Genomic DNA, 15,142 nt, shown 5'->3' on the forward strand with positions numbered 1-15,142 from the left:
GAGTGGCTTAACAAGAGGAATACAACAACTGTAGCTAAGTTCCTTGACACGTCTGTGTGTGGTGGCTTTTGATGCCTTGACCCCAGCCTCAGTCCATTTCTTGTGAAGTTCACTCAAATTCTTGAATCGATTTTGCTTGACAATCCTCATAAGGCTGCAGTTCTCTCGGTTGGTTGTGAATCTTTTTCCTCCACACTTTTTCCTTCCACTCAACTTTCTGTTAACATGCTTGGATACAGCACTCTGTGAACAGCCAGCTTCTTTGGCAATTAATGTTTGTGGCTTACCCCCCTTGTGAAGGGTGTCAATGATTGTCTTCTGGACAACTGTCAGATCAGCAGTCTTCCCCATGATTGTGTAGCCTAGTGAACCAAACTGAGAGACCATTTTGAAGGCTCAGGAAACCTTTGCAGGTGTTTTGAGTTGATTAGCTGATTGGCATGTCACCATATTCTCATTTGTTGAGATAGTGAATTTGGTGGGTTTTTGTTAAATGTGAGCCAAAATCATCACAATTAAAAGAACCAAAGACTTAAACTACTTCAGTCTATGTGCACTGAATTTATTTAATACACGAGTTTCACAATTTGAGTTGAATTACTGAAATAAATGAACTTTTCCACGACATTCTAATTTATTGAGATGCACCTGTATGTGTCAAAATGCCCGTCCTTGCAAGTATCCTTGTAAACACAGTAATTTAGGTCTTAAGTGAAAGCAAACAGCTGAGAAAGAAAACACGTGTAACAGTATATTGGATCAAGCCAGCTCTTAAAGTGACAGCAGTCTAATATTCCTGCTGTCTGTCATTCATGTTAATCAAACAACAAAAGAAAGAAAAGCTCTCACTGCCCTTGAATAAGGCACTTTTTAAACTTTAATAAGAAGCAATATATATTTAATTTACACAGTGAAGAATATGCAGTGTTTTTATAGCCTACATTTGATTAGTTTATACAATGTATTTCTTATTTATTTGTTCTACAGTCGTTTTTTTGTCCTATTGCTTGTATTTAATTTTTAAATTCTTATTTAATCGCGGACTGTTTACTTGTCTTCAGTGAGCTTGAGTTTTTTTTTTCTTCTTCCATTTAGGCTATTTGTTTTTTGTGATATTGACACTGGTGACAAGACTTGTGACATTTCTATGGTATCAAAATTTTTGATATCATAAAGACCTTATTTAAAGCAAAAACAACTATATTATGATATATATCATTATCGTGAAATAAAATTACTATAAATATTTTGGTAATTATCGCCCACACCTAGTACGCAAAAACCTAACAACATCAACAAAGTAAAATCATTGCCAGATTGACGTTCATCTGTTTAGGATAAAACTGAATATGCTTTTCGAGACCCTGACTGGAAATTTAACTTTGAAAGTGTCATGAAATGCACATGAAGCAACATAATGTCATTTTGTAGAAATGTTGCCACAGGCACTTTTTTTCCACTGAGCCTAGGTTAAATAATAAATAGTTCAAAATGTAATATATAAATATTTAATTGCATATTTAAAAATTATAATTTCATAATGTTTACCATTATATCTTGTATCCTATCACGATGCCAGGTTTGACACCACATTAAATTTTTGCTTCAAAGACATAATCTAAGATTTATATGGACTATTTTTCCGATTTTTTTTTTTATTTGATAGCCACTGGTCACTGAATGCTTAAGGCATCAACATTATTTAAAACATGCATCCAGTCATAAGGGCAATGGCAATTAGTTATGTGGGAACTCATCATCATTTTGAGTTGTTTGCAGGACAAAGAGGTAAAGATACAAAGTGAAGTAGTGAGAAAGGTGTGTGTTGGGACAGGAAGGGGTGATTAATTAGTCTGATAGATTCAGGGCTGCTTAACGAGGCAGAGGATGAGTTCAGGAAGGGTCAGGGAAAAGGGGGTGAGCCAGTGGTATTGTAATTATCCTTCCACCAACACAAATGCACACGCATACACACTCCTCATGACATTACAGTGAGATTCCTTCCTGCTTTAGGCAAATATCAAATTTTTTTTCTTTTTCTTTTCTTTTCTTCCATGTAATCATACCCTCAGTGGTCATTTCACTGGCATCTGGCTCAAATCAATGCTTACATGAAATGCATTTCAAAATGTTCTGGCACTCTAGAGTCAAGTCTTTGCTAAAATTTCTCATTCAGCCTGCTGAAATCTTGGTCTTGTGGTCAAAAGGCAAAGCTTTTAAGGTGGCAGTGATGTGCGTATGTGTGTGTGTTTTCATGTTTTCAGAGAGGCTGTATGGTTAAATTCGCTGTAATAGCATAAACAGCACTGCAAACACATTCCGTAGACTGATTAGTTTAGCTTTGTTGTTTCGTTTCCCATGAACTTCCATTGTGTTTTTTGTCAATGGGAACAGAAAGTGCTTAGTTATCAACATTCTTCAAACTATCTTCTTTTGTGATCCACAAGTCATTCAGGTTTTGGTTGACATGAGGGTGAATGACTATCCCTTAAATTTACTATATTTTAATACAATTTTAACAAATGAGAACATTCCCAAATGGAGGTTTTGCCAGATTTAGCTCAGTTCTAGGTTCAGATTTGTCCCAAAAATATGGTACACACATGCAGACTCATACACACTTACTGCTTTTTAAGGTGTCCTTCAACCAAATCAGGCTATTATCCTGCTTGGCCAGATAACATTTGGCTTTCCTCTGAGGCACAGGCACAAACACTCTACAGATTTGAGGGAATTTGTCAGGTTTTTGTTAGGTCTGAGTATTAAACGAGGGATGATTACGCCTTCAGCAATTAGGGCGTCCCCTGAGTCTGTACCGATGAGCAACTCCAATTAGACAAACTGTCTGAAGGGTTTTAAATCGAGTATCTGCCCTTCATTGTTTCTCTTTCCCTTTCAGTCACGAGCACAAACACGCATGCATGTATCTAATAGACAGAACACGCATACACGTTCACAGCCATTTTGTATTAACGGATTATTAATTAGCCTCTGGTTTTGATGCGGCGTCTCTTGTTTGAGCTTTATTGAATAAAGCCACAGCTGGTAGAAACCTCAGAGTGGAGAAATGGAAGGCGTTCTTCATCTCTCATAGTCTATTCATAAGCACCTCTTCTGCCTGCCAGTGATTGACCTTTTATTCTTTTACTTCTATATTTTCCTGTTTGTGCTTCTTTCATCAAGACTTTGATTTTTATTTGTGCCATGATGCATACCGCTACATCAAACAATCCCCACATCTTAATATTCTCTAAAAATAACTTTATCTCTTCATATCATAAGCCCTGATCCTCTCTCGCTTTCAACCCATGCTGTAGGCAATTCCATGAAATGGGGTATAAAATAGGCCTGAAACTCTTTTTTTATTATTATTTTTCAATAAACAGTCATTTAAATGAGGTGTTTAACCTTCTAAATATGTTGATCAGTGGGCTGAGAAGATCAACCTATATGACCATTATATAAACAGTAGAATGTGCACGCTGTCAACTGAACGTAAACAACATTGATTATGCTGATTACGTTCTGGGGTACTCTCCAAAATGGCGGAAGACGGTAACTCTGGGAGAAGAATTGCTGAATAAATTGTGTTATTATTGTTTGCTTTGCGCACAAAAAGTATTCTCGTAGCTTTGTAAAATTTCGGTTGAACCACTGATGTCACATGGACTGTTTTACCGATTGTCCTTGTTACGTTTCTGTGTGTTGATCGTGGTAATATTCTTGCTGTCTATGGAGGGTCAGAGAGCTCTCAGATTCCATCAAAAATATCTTAATTTGTGTTCCGAAGATGAACGAAGGTCTTACGGATTTGGAACAACATGAGGGTGAGTAATTAATGACAGAATTTTCATTTTTGGGTGAACTAACCCTTTAATACTGTCTAAATACTGTTTAAAACTCTGATTTGTGTGGTTTTACATTTTTGGTAATTAAAATGTACTAAAATTAATTTTAAAAAATTATTAATTTAAAATAATTAAATATTTAAAAAATACTTTTACACTTTTTTACTGTTTAATATCAGTTCAAATTATGATTTTGACCAAAAAAAAAAAACACACACCAAGCCGACTTCAGAGAACTAGCGGCGACAAAAGCCGACGGTGTTGTCGCCTTGCATCAGCGGCGTCTGGACCAAAAAACTGTGCTTGAACACTGCTCAGACTACAGCCGACTGCAAACTAAACACGTGCGTTCTGCGCCTGCGTGAGAGGAAATAACTGTCTATATCAGCAGCTATTAATAGTATATATTCGGCATTTAAAATGAGAAACTGAAACAAAGGTATATGAGATAAATGCAGATATACGAATCATAAACAAAGCAGCGCTTGCTTACCATTTTGAATATCAGTTATGCTGATAACTTTCTTCATTTTAAGCGGCTCATGTTGAATATTTGCATATTGGAATGCTTGGGAAAGATCACGTAACATTAGAACAACCTTCTGTCTGTGCCGCCTTCATTTACTTACTCGTTTTCATCACTTTCGCTTTAATTCTCGAGCACTGACTCATTTGCTAAGGCTGGCCACACACTAGGCGATTTTCAAATCTTAGGCTGGTCGCATACTAGACAATTTTATGGCCGATTTTAAGGCTGATTTGCATCCCCGAACGATCGGGGGGTGTGGCCCGATTCGCAGCTTGTCGCAAACAATTTTTTGTCCAAAAAATTATCTATTGTGTGGTGTCACTACAATTATTTATCTGCTCCCGATAGAGACGGAGCGTCCCCGAACTCAAACCGTAAATATCAAACATGTTTGATATTTACGACCCTTGATCGGGCTGCCTCTGACGTGAGACCCACCATATAGCCAATGAGAGCGAGCAAGCGTCACCTACCGGATGCTGCGTGCTTCTATAGCTGAAACTTGGCAGCCACAAACATGCCATGAAAGCAGAGAACATCACCCATATTCTTTTTTATACTTTGTTTTTCACTGTGAAACAGAACGTGCGCCAGGAGAGCCAGCTGACAACATTGATTGTCCTCTGTTTGTTTTTCTTATCTAGTCACGTTTGATCTCGCGAGTGAAATCGTTCCTACAATCAACAAGTGTGTGGTCTCGTGGTCTGGTCGAATCATCTAGTGTGTGTGTTCAGAGGATTATAAGGCTAAAAATCGGTTGAACTGTCTTCATGTCTGTGGTCCCCCGTGGTTTTAAAATAGTTTAAGATTTGAAAATCATCTAGTGTGCGGCCAGCCTTAACCGATTTTAAAACCATGGGAGACCACAGACATGGAGACAGTTTCAGGTGCTCCGTCTCGATCCTGGAGCAGTTAAATAATCGTTATGACACCACACAATAGAGGATTTTTTGGACAAAAAATCGTTTGTGACAAGCCATGAATCGCGCTACACCTCCCGATCGTTCGGGGGAGCTAATCTGGCTAAAAATCAGCCTTAAAATCGTCTAATGTGTGGCCAGCATAAACTCAAGAGTTCTCACTGGCGCCAACGGCCCCAACGCTGATTCAACATGTTGAATCGGGCAAACTGCCGCTGACGTGAGCCCAACAAGAGCAGACGTGTGGAACACACCAAACAAACTAGCCCGACAGATGCTGGCCGATGGCCTGATGATGGCCGACCATCGGCTGGGTGTGTCTCGGCCTTATCCGAACTTTGCTTTAAAAAAGCAAACCATATTCACAGAGAGTAGGCTACCACCAGTATAGTTTCAGTCTGTGTACTGTCATATGGCTACTACCAAATATGTTTATGTTTGAGCCGTGATGATGGCAGCCTGCATTTCATGTTCATAGTAAAACGCATCTATCTTTAGCTAGTGTGTCACCCAGACATATTTCTATACCTCAGTTGCAGGGCTGGATTGGTAATCGGGCATACCGGGCATTTTCCCGGTGGGCCGACGCATTTAAGAGGTCGACAGAAGGTTTTATTTTTATTTATTTTTATTTTTTGTGCCGAGGACCATCACGCAAGGAAAGCGAGCAGCCAGTGGCCCATTGGTTTGTCTCCTGTATTAACAGCGTAAACATCCAATCACAATTCGCTATAGACAGAGCGATGAAGTATTTTGCTCCGCCTATATAAAGATCACTTCACCCCAACTTCTTCCTCGTCGGCTTTTCCCACGTTTTCGTGCCCCCTCAGATTTCTGAGCCAAATTGATTTTAAATGCAGCTTCCAAAAGACAAAAATTAGCCGAATAATATTTTTTATATTTGATACAATCACACCGGTGTGATTAGATCGTTTAGTGCGGCACAGCATCAGCTGCTATTCAAATCTGCGTTCGCGCTTTGGATTTTTTGTCCCAGTCCAGCCCTGCTCAGTTGATAGTGAAGGCAGGAGAGTGGGGGAGCGTTTCAAAGCTAAGATAATGTAGTTTATCTCCTGTGCTGCTGCATGCATTTATCAAACCACAGACCGAATTTTAGCTGAAACACAAACTGATATTTTCTTCTGCAGAGAAATTCACAGAATCGGTTTTTGAGTGTTGAATTGAACTGCAGGGAAACTTTAAACAAACACAGTAAACGCAACACACACAGGGAAACTAAAGTAATACTGTGGCTCTGCTGAGGTACAATCCAATATCAAACTTGAGTGAATTCTGATGAAGAGTGATGTTTCTAAACCTCAGGTGTGTGATGTGTGATCTTTGTTTTGGTGACTGATGATCTTTATCATATTTTTGCACACAAGCTCTGTACATTCATTCATCCACATATGACCGTTCTTCCCTTCACTTCCTTTCTAGGCATGCATCCCATTTCCTACAGCTCCTCCTCCTGTTATCCTCTCACCAATTTCATTCATTTTATTTTTCTACCTCATTTCTTCTTCCCTTGAAAGACTATTTTCTTTGTGGCACTTCATTTGTGTTGGCTCTTTTGGCTTAGCCTTTGTGCCGCATTTCAGTCTTTTGTCAGTGACAAAATAAAATCTAGTGAAAGCGCTCCTTTCATAAGAATGTACCTGACAGTAACTGCAAATTGCTGTAAATGTATTATTAATTCAATATTTCCTCCCTTCACAGTTTGTGTCTGTGTGTGTTCTGTACAAAGTGCCAGGAAGTATTAAGACTGAAATTTACAGTTTCACTGATGAGTCTTGGGTGGATGGTCATTTTCTGCCTGACTGCCCAGAGCAGAGTGAACTAACGCTATTGCACTCACAAACCTGAACTAACTCCTCACCAGTGGCTTCAGTGTGCTTGGATGGATGGATTGCTGGACAGATAGACAGAAGGACAGGCTGACACAGTGGGTATACAGATAGATAGATGGATGGATGGATGGATGGATGGATGGATAGATAGATAGACAGATAGATGATAGATAGGCGTTATGGTCAAAAATATTATCACAATATTTTTTCCATATCATACATTATAGATATTTACCACAATATTAATTTACTGTTATTGGGGAAGGAAATACTTTCCACATGTTTGTTAGACCTTGTGAATAAATATAAACATAACTTTATTTGTTTGCAATTAAATTCCACAGAGTGAAATATCTTTTAATTTAGGGCCCCATAAAATCGTGAATTCTTTTTTTTTTTCTGCATTTCTGAATTCCGTGTTTTATGATTCAATACAAATTTATTTAAGTGTCCAATTAAATGTTATTAATAAAACCTTGACAGTTTGATCACTCTTTTAAAATGTAATCAATTGAAATTAATTTACAACAAAACTTTGCATTTTTATTGTCAAGCAAGATGCTGCACCTCAGAAATTAATGAAAAATACCTTGGTTATATGATATTCTGTAAAAATAATAATATTATTATTCGAGAATTATATTTTAATATAAAAAAAGTTATATATTTCTGTCATAATTTCTTCAAGTTAAACCGGACTTTTATTTTGATGGGTTGTTGTGAAGATTTTTCAGTTTTACTTTGTTTCAGTGGGCCTCATTTACAAACTAACGTACGACAGAAAAGTGGGCATACGGTTGTTTCTATGCAAAACTTGGAATTTATCAATATGGACGTGAGCGGTGGCTACGATCAAATCTCACGTCAGGTCTCAACTCGTGTACGCAAGTTTTTGAGTTACCTGAACTTGCATGTAGCATAATAAATCTGGTGGAGAATTGTATAATAACAGCATTTTGTTCATTTAGATAATTTTCCTGACTGACAACCAAAGGTCAGTAGTCGATCGTTAACCAGTAAGATTAGAATGTAATTTTTTTTCAGGGCTTTAGCTTTATATGCGCGAATAGCAGCAAAAACAACAGACCAGGATTCACACATCGTCGCATCACACACCTGCAGCGCTTCTGTGAATGGAGAAAAACAGAAATTAAATCTATAAAAGGAATTAAATAAATAGGACTACACAAAACATATTTCTCTTAACAAAAGGGAAAAAATGTGCGACAAGTATAGGCTATGCTTGTTTTTGTGACACTCTTAAAGGGGTCATATGTATATATTTATATTATAGTTTAATATGTACTTTTATAGCTGCTTATTTTGTCATTCTTGTTCTGTAATATTGTTAAATGTAAAGGATTTGTTGTGGAGTGAATGGAACTAAATAGGCTAAATCATGTTTATTTTTGTAAAGGTTTCCTTTTATTTACCGGTATTTAATATACATATAAATCAATGTAACTGTTTGCAGTTCCCAGGTTAATGGGTGTTTTTAGAGTAAGATCAGTTTCTCTTTCATGAGATTGCTTCCTCTTTTTGAGCAGCTTTCATTTCGTTTCAACATGCACTGACTGGCTTCTGTTGCCTTTATATCTGCTGTGTGACAGCCTGTCAGATTAATCCATATTGAGTAAAAATGTCCAGAGCTTATCATCGTTATCAACATAAATTTTATTGCAATTGCGATAGGATATTGTCTATCGCCCAGCCCTAATGGATGGATGGATGGAGTACTACACTCTTAAAATAAAAGGGGTTTTCACAACAATGCCATACAAGAACTATTTTTGTACTCACTGATGGATGGATGGATGGATGTAGTGTTGTAGAAATTGAACTGTTTTTCATCAGCGTGTCAACTGAAAACACTGTCAGTGATCGTTAAGCTCTTGTGCTGTTCTCAAGAGCTCATCACACTCATGCCTTCCAGTGAAATCACTCAGTTGAGCTTAGTGGAATAAGCCCATTCAATTATCTCACAGGGTCCATTAGCATGTAACGGAGGAAAGTCAATACTTTTAAGGCTTTTGTTGTCAGTTTTATTCCTTGGGCCTGATCCTCTGAATGTCTGTCTCTTCTTCAGGTTTCTCCTGGCCCCTCCCTGCATCACTGTGTCCCATGTGGATCTACTTGGATGTTCTCTTTTCCACTGCCTCCATCATGCACCTGTGCGCTATCTCGCTGGACCGTTATGTGGCCATCCGTAACCCCATCCGACACAATCGGTCAAACTCACGCTCCCGCGCCCGGGCCAAGATCACGGCCGTCTGGACCATCTCAGCAGGTACACCTGATGCCATCGACATGCAGCCACGACACTGTGCTGTAGTGTGACGTGAAGCCATTATTATTAGACTGTTGTGAACAGAATGTCATGACTCTGATCTAATTAGACAGTATCAACCGCTGACTCTGCTTTCAGAAAATCCTACAAAATGTTCCTTATTGGCTTGAGATGGATGACCTTGGCTGTTTAGAGCCGCTGCTAAAACGAAGAGCGTTCCAAAGAGGGTCTTTAAGCGTTTATGTGTACTTGAATCTGAATTGCTTTTGGGACTAGAGAAATCAGTGGCTAATAAACCTCCATGCCTTTTGTCATTCACCAGAGGAAAGGCGATTGAATACATGAGTGGGGGAGAGATTTGGGTATCTGTAAATGAGAAGTAAAATTGCAGCAATATTCAGTTATATAGATTGCAGCTGAGAGGCAACAACGAAACCTGCAGTAGTGAGTGCAGCTTCATCAGTGTCCTGCTGATTATGTCAATGGAGCACCACAAGGAAGAAATAATTGAGAAGAGGGGAAAAAATAGCATAATGGAAAGCTAAAAATTAATGAATTTTACAGGTCTGGGTCATTGAATGCTGAAGTCATGAATATTTCCAGCAGTTATTTCCACCACATCTCAAATCATGTGTTGTGCTTAATAGCATACTCTGGTAGAAATGACATTTTAAACATTTGTGAAATAAAATGGCTCCATCTTTGCTAAGACTAATTTCATTTTGCGGATCGTAAAATACACACAAATAACTTTTTTTTGTTACACTTTTCAAGCTTGCTCTCAATAAAATTATTGTACAAAAGTTATATTTACCTTTATTTTTCTTGTTTTCTTCATATCATGTCACATTTAATGTTGCCTTGGTAAACAAGTACACACAATTGTGATAAATTGTATAGCATAATTTATTTAAAAATTGAGATATTTATTTATTAAGAGACTTTACTATTGAAAAAATAATGAAAGCATGGAAAAAAAGTTTTAGTGTGACCTTCATATAAACAAAGGAAAAAAAATCTATTAGTTTTAATAAAAATCAACCTCTGCCAAAGTTGAAGAAATGCCTAAGCTCTGCATTAAAATATCACTGATATTCTTCAAAAAGACCTCAGACCAACCCTGTAGTTCCAGCTGCATGCAGGAAAGACAGAAAAGGATATTATGAGCAGAAAATGTAATAAAGTGAATGCCACAATGCCATTTACATCACAGTAGTGCAAAAAGAAAAACAAAACAGTCTAATGAAACACATTTATAATACAAAGGCAATACTGTATAACTAAAGTCGATAGAGACCGATAGAACTAAAATATCTGCACTAATAAAGTGGTTAAACTGTAGCGGTACACTTTTGGATCCCAGAACTCCAGTCTCAAGCCTCTGTGAGCTTCAGGGTGGTCAAAGAGCTGAGAGCTAGTGCTGCTTTAAAGTGAAGAAGACTTTCAGATGGTAATTATGTGTCATTTGGGGATCAAAGTAGACCTACTAACATTTCGGAGATCTTTGAGCATGAGTCAGATGCTTTTCAAAAAACAGCAAGTCTGGTTGTTAAGACTAAAAAGTGGTTTTCTAATAATCAGTTGAGAAGCTGCTTAGCACTGAGATAGCATAAACATGCAGAATTAGCTAGTTTTTGTAGTGGAACATTTGATAGGTGTTCTTTTTCCTGCATTAAAGAATCCATTTATCCATCCATCCAAGTATTTGTAATGCAAACAAAACAGATCAGCTATATCCCCCTTCCTCTTAATGCTAAACAGCTCTCAGTCTGCTTTAAGGCAAGACACTTCAGACAAAACCATTGCTTTTTTCAAGCACTGGTCAATTGTGAGATTTTAGGCTGTTATTCCATAACACGTCTTCTTTAAAAAAAGAAAAAAGAAAAAAGGAACAAAAGCAGCCAGAATACACATTAAAATACAAGTGTTTGTTTTTATTACACTTTATCTATTTGTCTTTAGATTTCAATTACATTACATATTTTTTACATTTCATTACATTTCCTCAAAACAAGTTTTTTTTTTCTCATGCACTGAGCCAGAAATCTCAACTTCAGAGGCACTTACAGCAAACTTTGCAGTTCAATTCCTATCTATATTCTGAAGGTTTTTCCAGAGGAGTTTGTTCATATATAATTCACCTCATTTATATAACGTTTTATTCTTAAAACATGCTTTTTCTTATGGCAGTATTTCTTGATTTTAAAAGATCCCTTCTGTAAACCCTGTTGAAAAATCCAGCATATGCTGGTAGGTATGTTTTGAAGCATGGCTGCTGGTCATGAGCTGGTTTAAGCTGGTCATGTGCTAGTCCTAAACTTGTACTGAGCAGGAGCTAGTTGCTTAGGACCAGCACATGACCAGCTAAGAACCAGTTTAAACCAGCTCATGTCCAGCTAAGGACCAGCTCAAACCAGCAGCCATGCTTTAAAACATACCTAACCAGCAAATGCTGTTTATGCTTAAACTCTAATATGTCAACAAAATGAAACAAGTATTCTGAACCTTGGAAATATATGCCAATTAGTGCATATTTAATAAGATTATGTTTTGTCTACATCTAAAAAATGACATTTCAGACAACTTGTAATGCAAAACAATTGTGATTAATCGACTGAGAATTATGGTGACATCTGTTAGTCAAAATTTGTACCCAGTTTACCTCTGGTGTCTTGCCTTAAGTCAGTCAGCACATAACATCTATAACTGAGATGATTGTGAATAAATCCATTGTGAAGATGCAACCCTTGGAGCGTGAGAGCTGTCAGTGGATTTGAGCAAAGCACCATCACAACTTCTATTATAATGCTGCTTTTCTAACTTTCAACTCTGTTTACTCTCATCTCCTGGATAAGAAATGTGATGCCAGAGGAGGCTGATAGTGACTAAGATAAAGTAACCCCACTTTAAACTCAGTTTTGAAGCAGAAACCTTACCGATATATATTTTTAATCTCCTCATCTTCCTCTCAGATTTTGACACTCAGTGACAGCCATTTTTTACACTCTACATTTCTTATCATAGTCATCCAAGGCCTGCAGTTATCCATACATGCAGAGATTTACTGTTGCCATGGAGATGTCTTATCACCATGGCAGTTTCACTGAAAGTTTGTCCTTGAGCGATACAAGCTTTCCATTTGCAAGATGCTAGCGGAAATGTGAAGTATATCATATTCAACATTATACAGGCTGAACTGAACGCTAATGGTCGTAAATAGTTGTGTTATTGAAGTTACGCCTCTAAACTGTTATAGGCAACGAGAGAAACAAAGTCCCATCAATTACTGTGAAGTAACCCAAAGGCATGTGACAAAGGCGGTCATTTTTGCTGCCTAAGCATAAGCAATGTGTCTGAGTAAGTCGAATATGAGCCTGTCCTTGAACAAGAGATCCATCAATCCATCAATTAAATGTCAGTTTTTTAAAATATGTTAATGGAATTAAAAAGAAACAAATGAATCGTAAGTTGATGGTGAAGAATTATAGCGATTCTACTATTTATTAGGCTGCTAAATAACAATATTGGTGAGGTTGATTATGATGATGATGATGATTATTATTATTAATGGCAGCGAATCACTTTTTAATAGTTTTGTATACAAAAAATTATCAATTAAGAGGATCTTTTTCATCATTTACTGATTAAAATATCACACAACAAAATAAAAGAACTATACTGTTAGATTTTCTAAATGCTTTGCTGCCATTAAAAATAAAAATGGATGAATTGCATGTTAACATGTTATCTATGAAAGCAATATTATATATAACAAAATTATAAACCCATACTCTTTATTACCATATGTTGTTAAAAACTTTGTTATTTATTAGGGTTGTTAATAAATTGTAATATTGGTTTATTATTATTATTATTATTGATGACTGTGAACCTTATTTTGATTGTGAACATAAATTCTCAATTAAGAGGGTATTCCTTTACCTCATTTAGTGATAAAAAAAAATTCACAGAACAGAATGAAAGTTATGTCAGATTTTCTAACTGTATTAACACCATTAAAAAGAATAAAGAATTGCATGTTAACGTGTTATCTATTAAAGCTGTATTATTTATAGCACTATATGAACTATTATTCATTTATGTCTGCTTGTGCAAATGGACTGCATGCGAAAAGGACACATATAGAACAGCTGCATGTGTCATAGACAAACTTCAGGTCACACAACTTTGCTGCTTTTGTGTTTTGTGTGAAATAAGCAACTGTCATCATTTCTCCTCTGTTGTTGGGTTTCTTTGCCACCTTGTTTTTGTCAAAATGTCCCAATTTCTGCCGACTAAACTAAACTACAAATGCACTTTCTTCCCCCCGTCTTTCTGCAGGCATCTCCATGCCAATCCCAGTGCTGGGTCTGCGCGATCACACCAAAGTTTTCAAGGATGGCAGCTGCCTATTGACTGACAACTCTTTCGTGTTGATTGGGTCCTTTGTGGCCTTCTTTGTGCCACTGACCATTATGGTGGTGACCTACTTCCTGACTATCAGCGCTCTGCAGAGTGAGGCCACTCTCTGCCTTGACCAACTGGTGCCCAGGCCCAAATGGAGCGCAGGATTCACTCTCAACTTCCTCCCCGGACCCTCATTCTCGCCCTCTGAGAAAAAACTGTTCTTGCGGCGCTCATTGAGCCGTGAGGCGGGGGCAGAGTCGGGGGTTGTGACGCCACCTTTCGGACGCCATACGGTGCAGTCCATCAGCAACGAGCAAAAAGCCTCCAAAGTTCTGGGCGTGGTTTTCTTCTTGTTCGTGGTCATGTGGTGTCCATTTTTCATCACTAATGTTTTAGCGGTGGTTTGCGAGCCAGCGACGTGTGATGCCGACATAATGAACGGACTGTTGAATGTGTTTGTGTGGGTCGGTTACCTTTCCTCCGCCGTTAACCCGCTGGTTTACACGCTCTTCAACAAGACTTACCGCTCAGCCTTCGCCAGATACATCCGATGCCAGTTTCATGAGGAGAAGAAACCGCTACAACTAATTCTGGTCAACACCATTCCACCACTGGTCTATCAGTCCACACACCTGCCGCTCACTGGATCAATAGGCAATGGGGATTTCTCTCTGCCCCTTCCCAATAAAAAACATCTGTCCAAAAGCAGCAAAAATGAGAGTGTCAGCTGCTTGTGAATTCACTCGGTGAACTCACAAAATGCCAGCCGTAACCCTGGATTTTCTTCTGAGTTTCGTGTTTGGCATTCTCTCCGACTAACCTCTACAGAAATCAGCTCCGATTGGTCTAAAGTATTAGTATTCAAAGCCCAAATGCATCTATGAACGAACGACTTCACTATCCATGACTTTATCACAGGGTACTGATACATCAAAAGACCTTTGTCTGATCGGGATCTTTCCTGACCATAAATGTCAGTTGAATCAATGGGATAAAACTTCTCTGGTTATAAAAATTGTATATAAGTGTTAAGTCAAAATTTTGGTTTGATGTCAAGACTTGTAGGTTTTTTACGTAGCATTTTATATGCAGAGAGTGAAGTCTAAATTAATGGGAGCTCAGCAGTGTTTTGTTTACAGCGTCTGGTTTTTGAAAACAAGTGTGGATAAAAGTTGTGATGTGACTAGAGTTTTTGTACTGCGTCAAACGATTGAGATGCTGTAGCCTCATTCGTATAAGCTGACTTGTGTGCTGCTGGTTTATCATTTTAGCAGACATTTGTATTAAATGAATCCAGACAC

The 15,142-nt window shown here is 37.8% G+C and overlaps 1 protein-coding gene across 1 annotated transcript in view; it reads left to right on the plus strand.

The window, feature by feature from the left end:
• LOC107673120 (5-hydroxytryptamine receptor 2A-like) overlaps positions 1 to 14,809 on the plus strand; it is a 28,243-nt gene extending 13,434 nt beyond the window's left edge. The window contains exons 2-3 of the mRNA XM_016466591.1: positions 9,234 to 9,434; positions 13,776 to 14,809. Of these exons, the coding sequence (XP_016322077.1) occupies positions 9,234 to 9,434; positions 13,776 to 14,578 (1,004 nt within the window). The 3' untranslated portion in view covers positions 14,579 to 14,809. The remainder of the gene's footprint in view (positions 1 to 9,233; positions 9,435 to 13,775) is intronic.
• The last annotated feature ends 333 nt before the right edge of the window (positions 14,810 to 15,142 follow it).

Source organism: Sinocyclocheilus anshuiensis, unplaced genomic scaffold (genome assembly GCF_001515605.1).
Source record: "Sinocyclocheilus anshuiensis isolate Anshui unplaced genomic scaffold, SAMN03320099.WGS_v1.1 scaffold496, whole genome shotgun sequence".
Classification (NCBI taxonomy): domain Eukaryota; kingdom Metazoa; phylum Chordata; class Actinopteri; order Cypriniformes; family Cyprinidae; genus Sinocyclocheilus; species Sinocyclocheilus anshuiensis.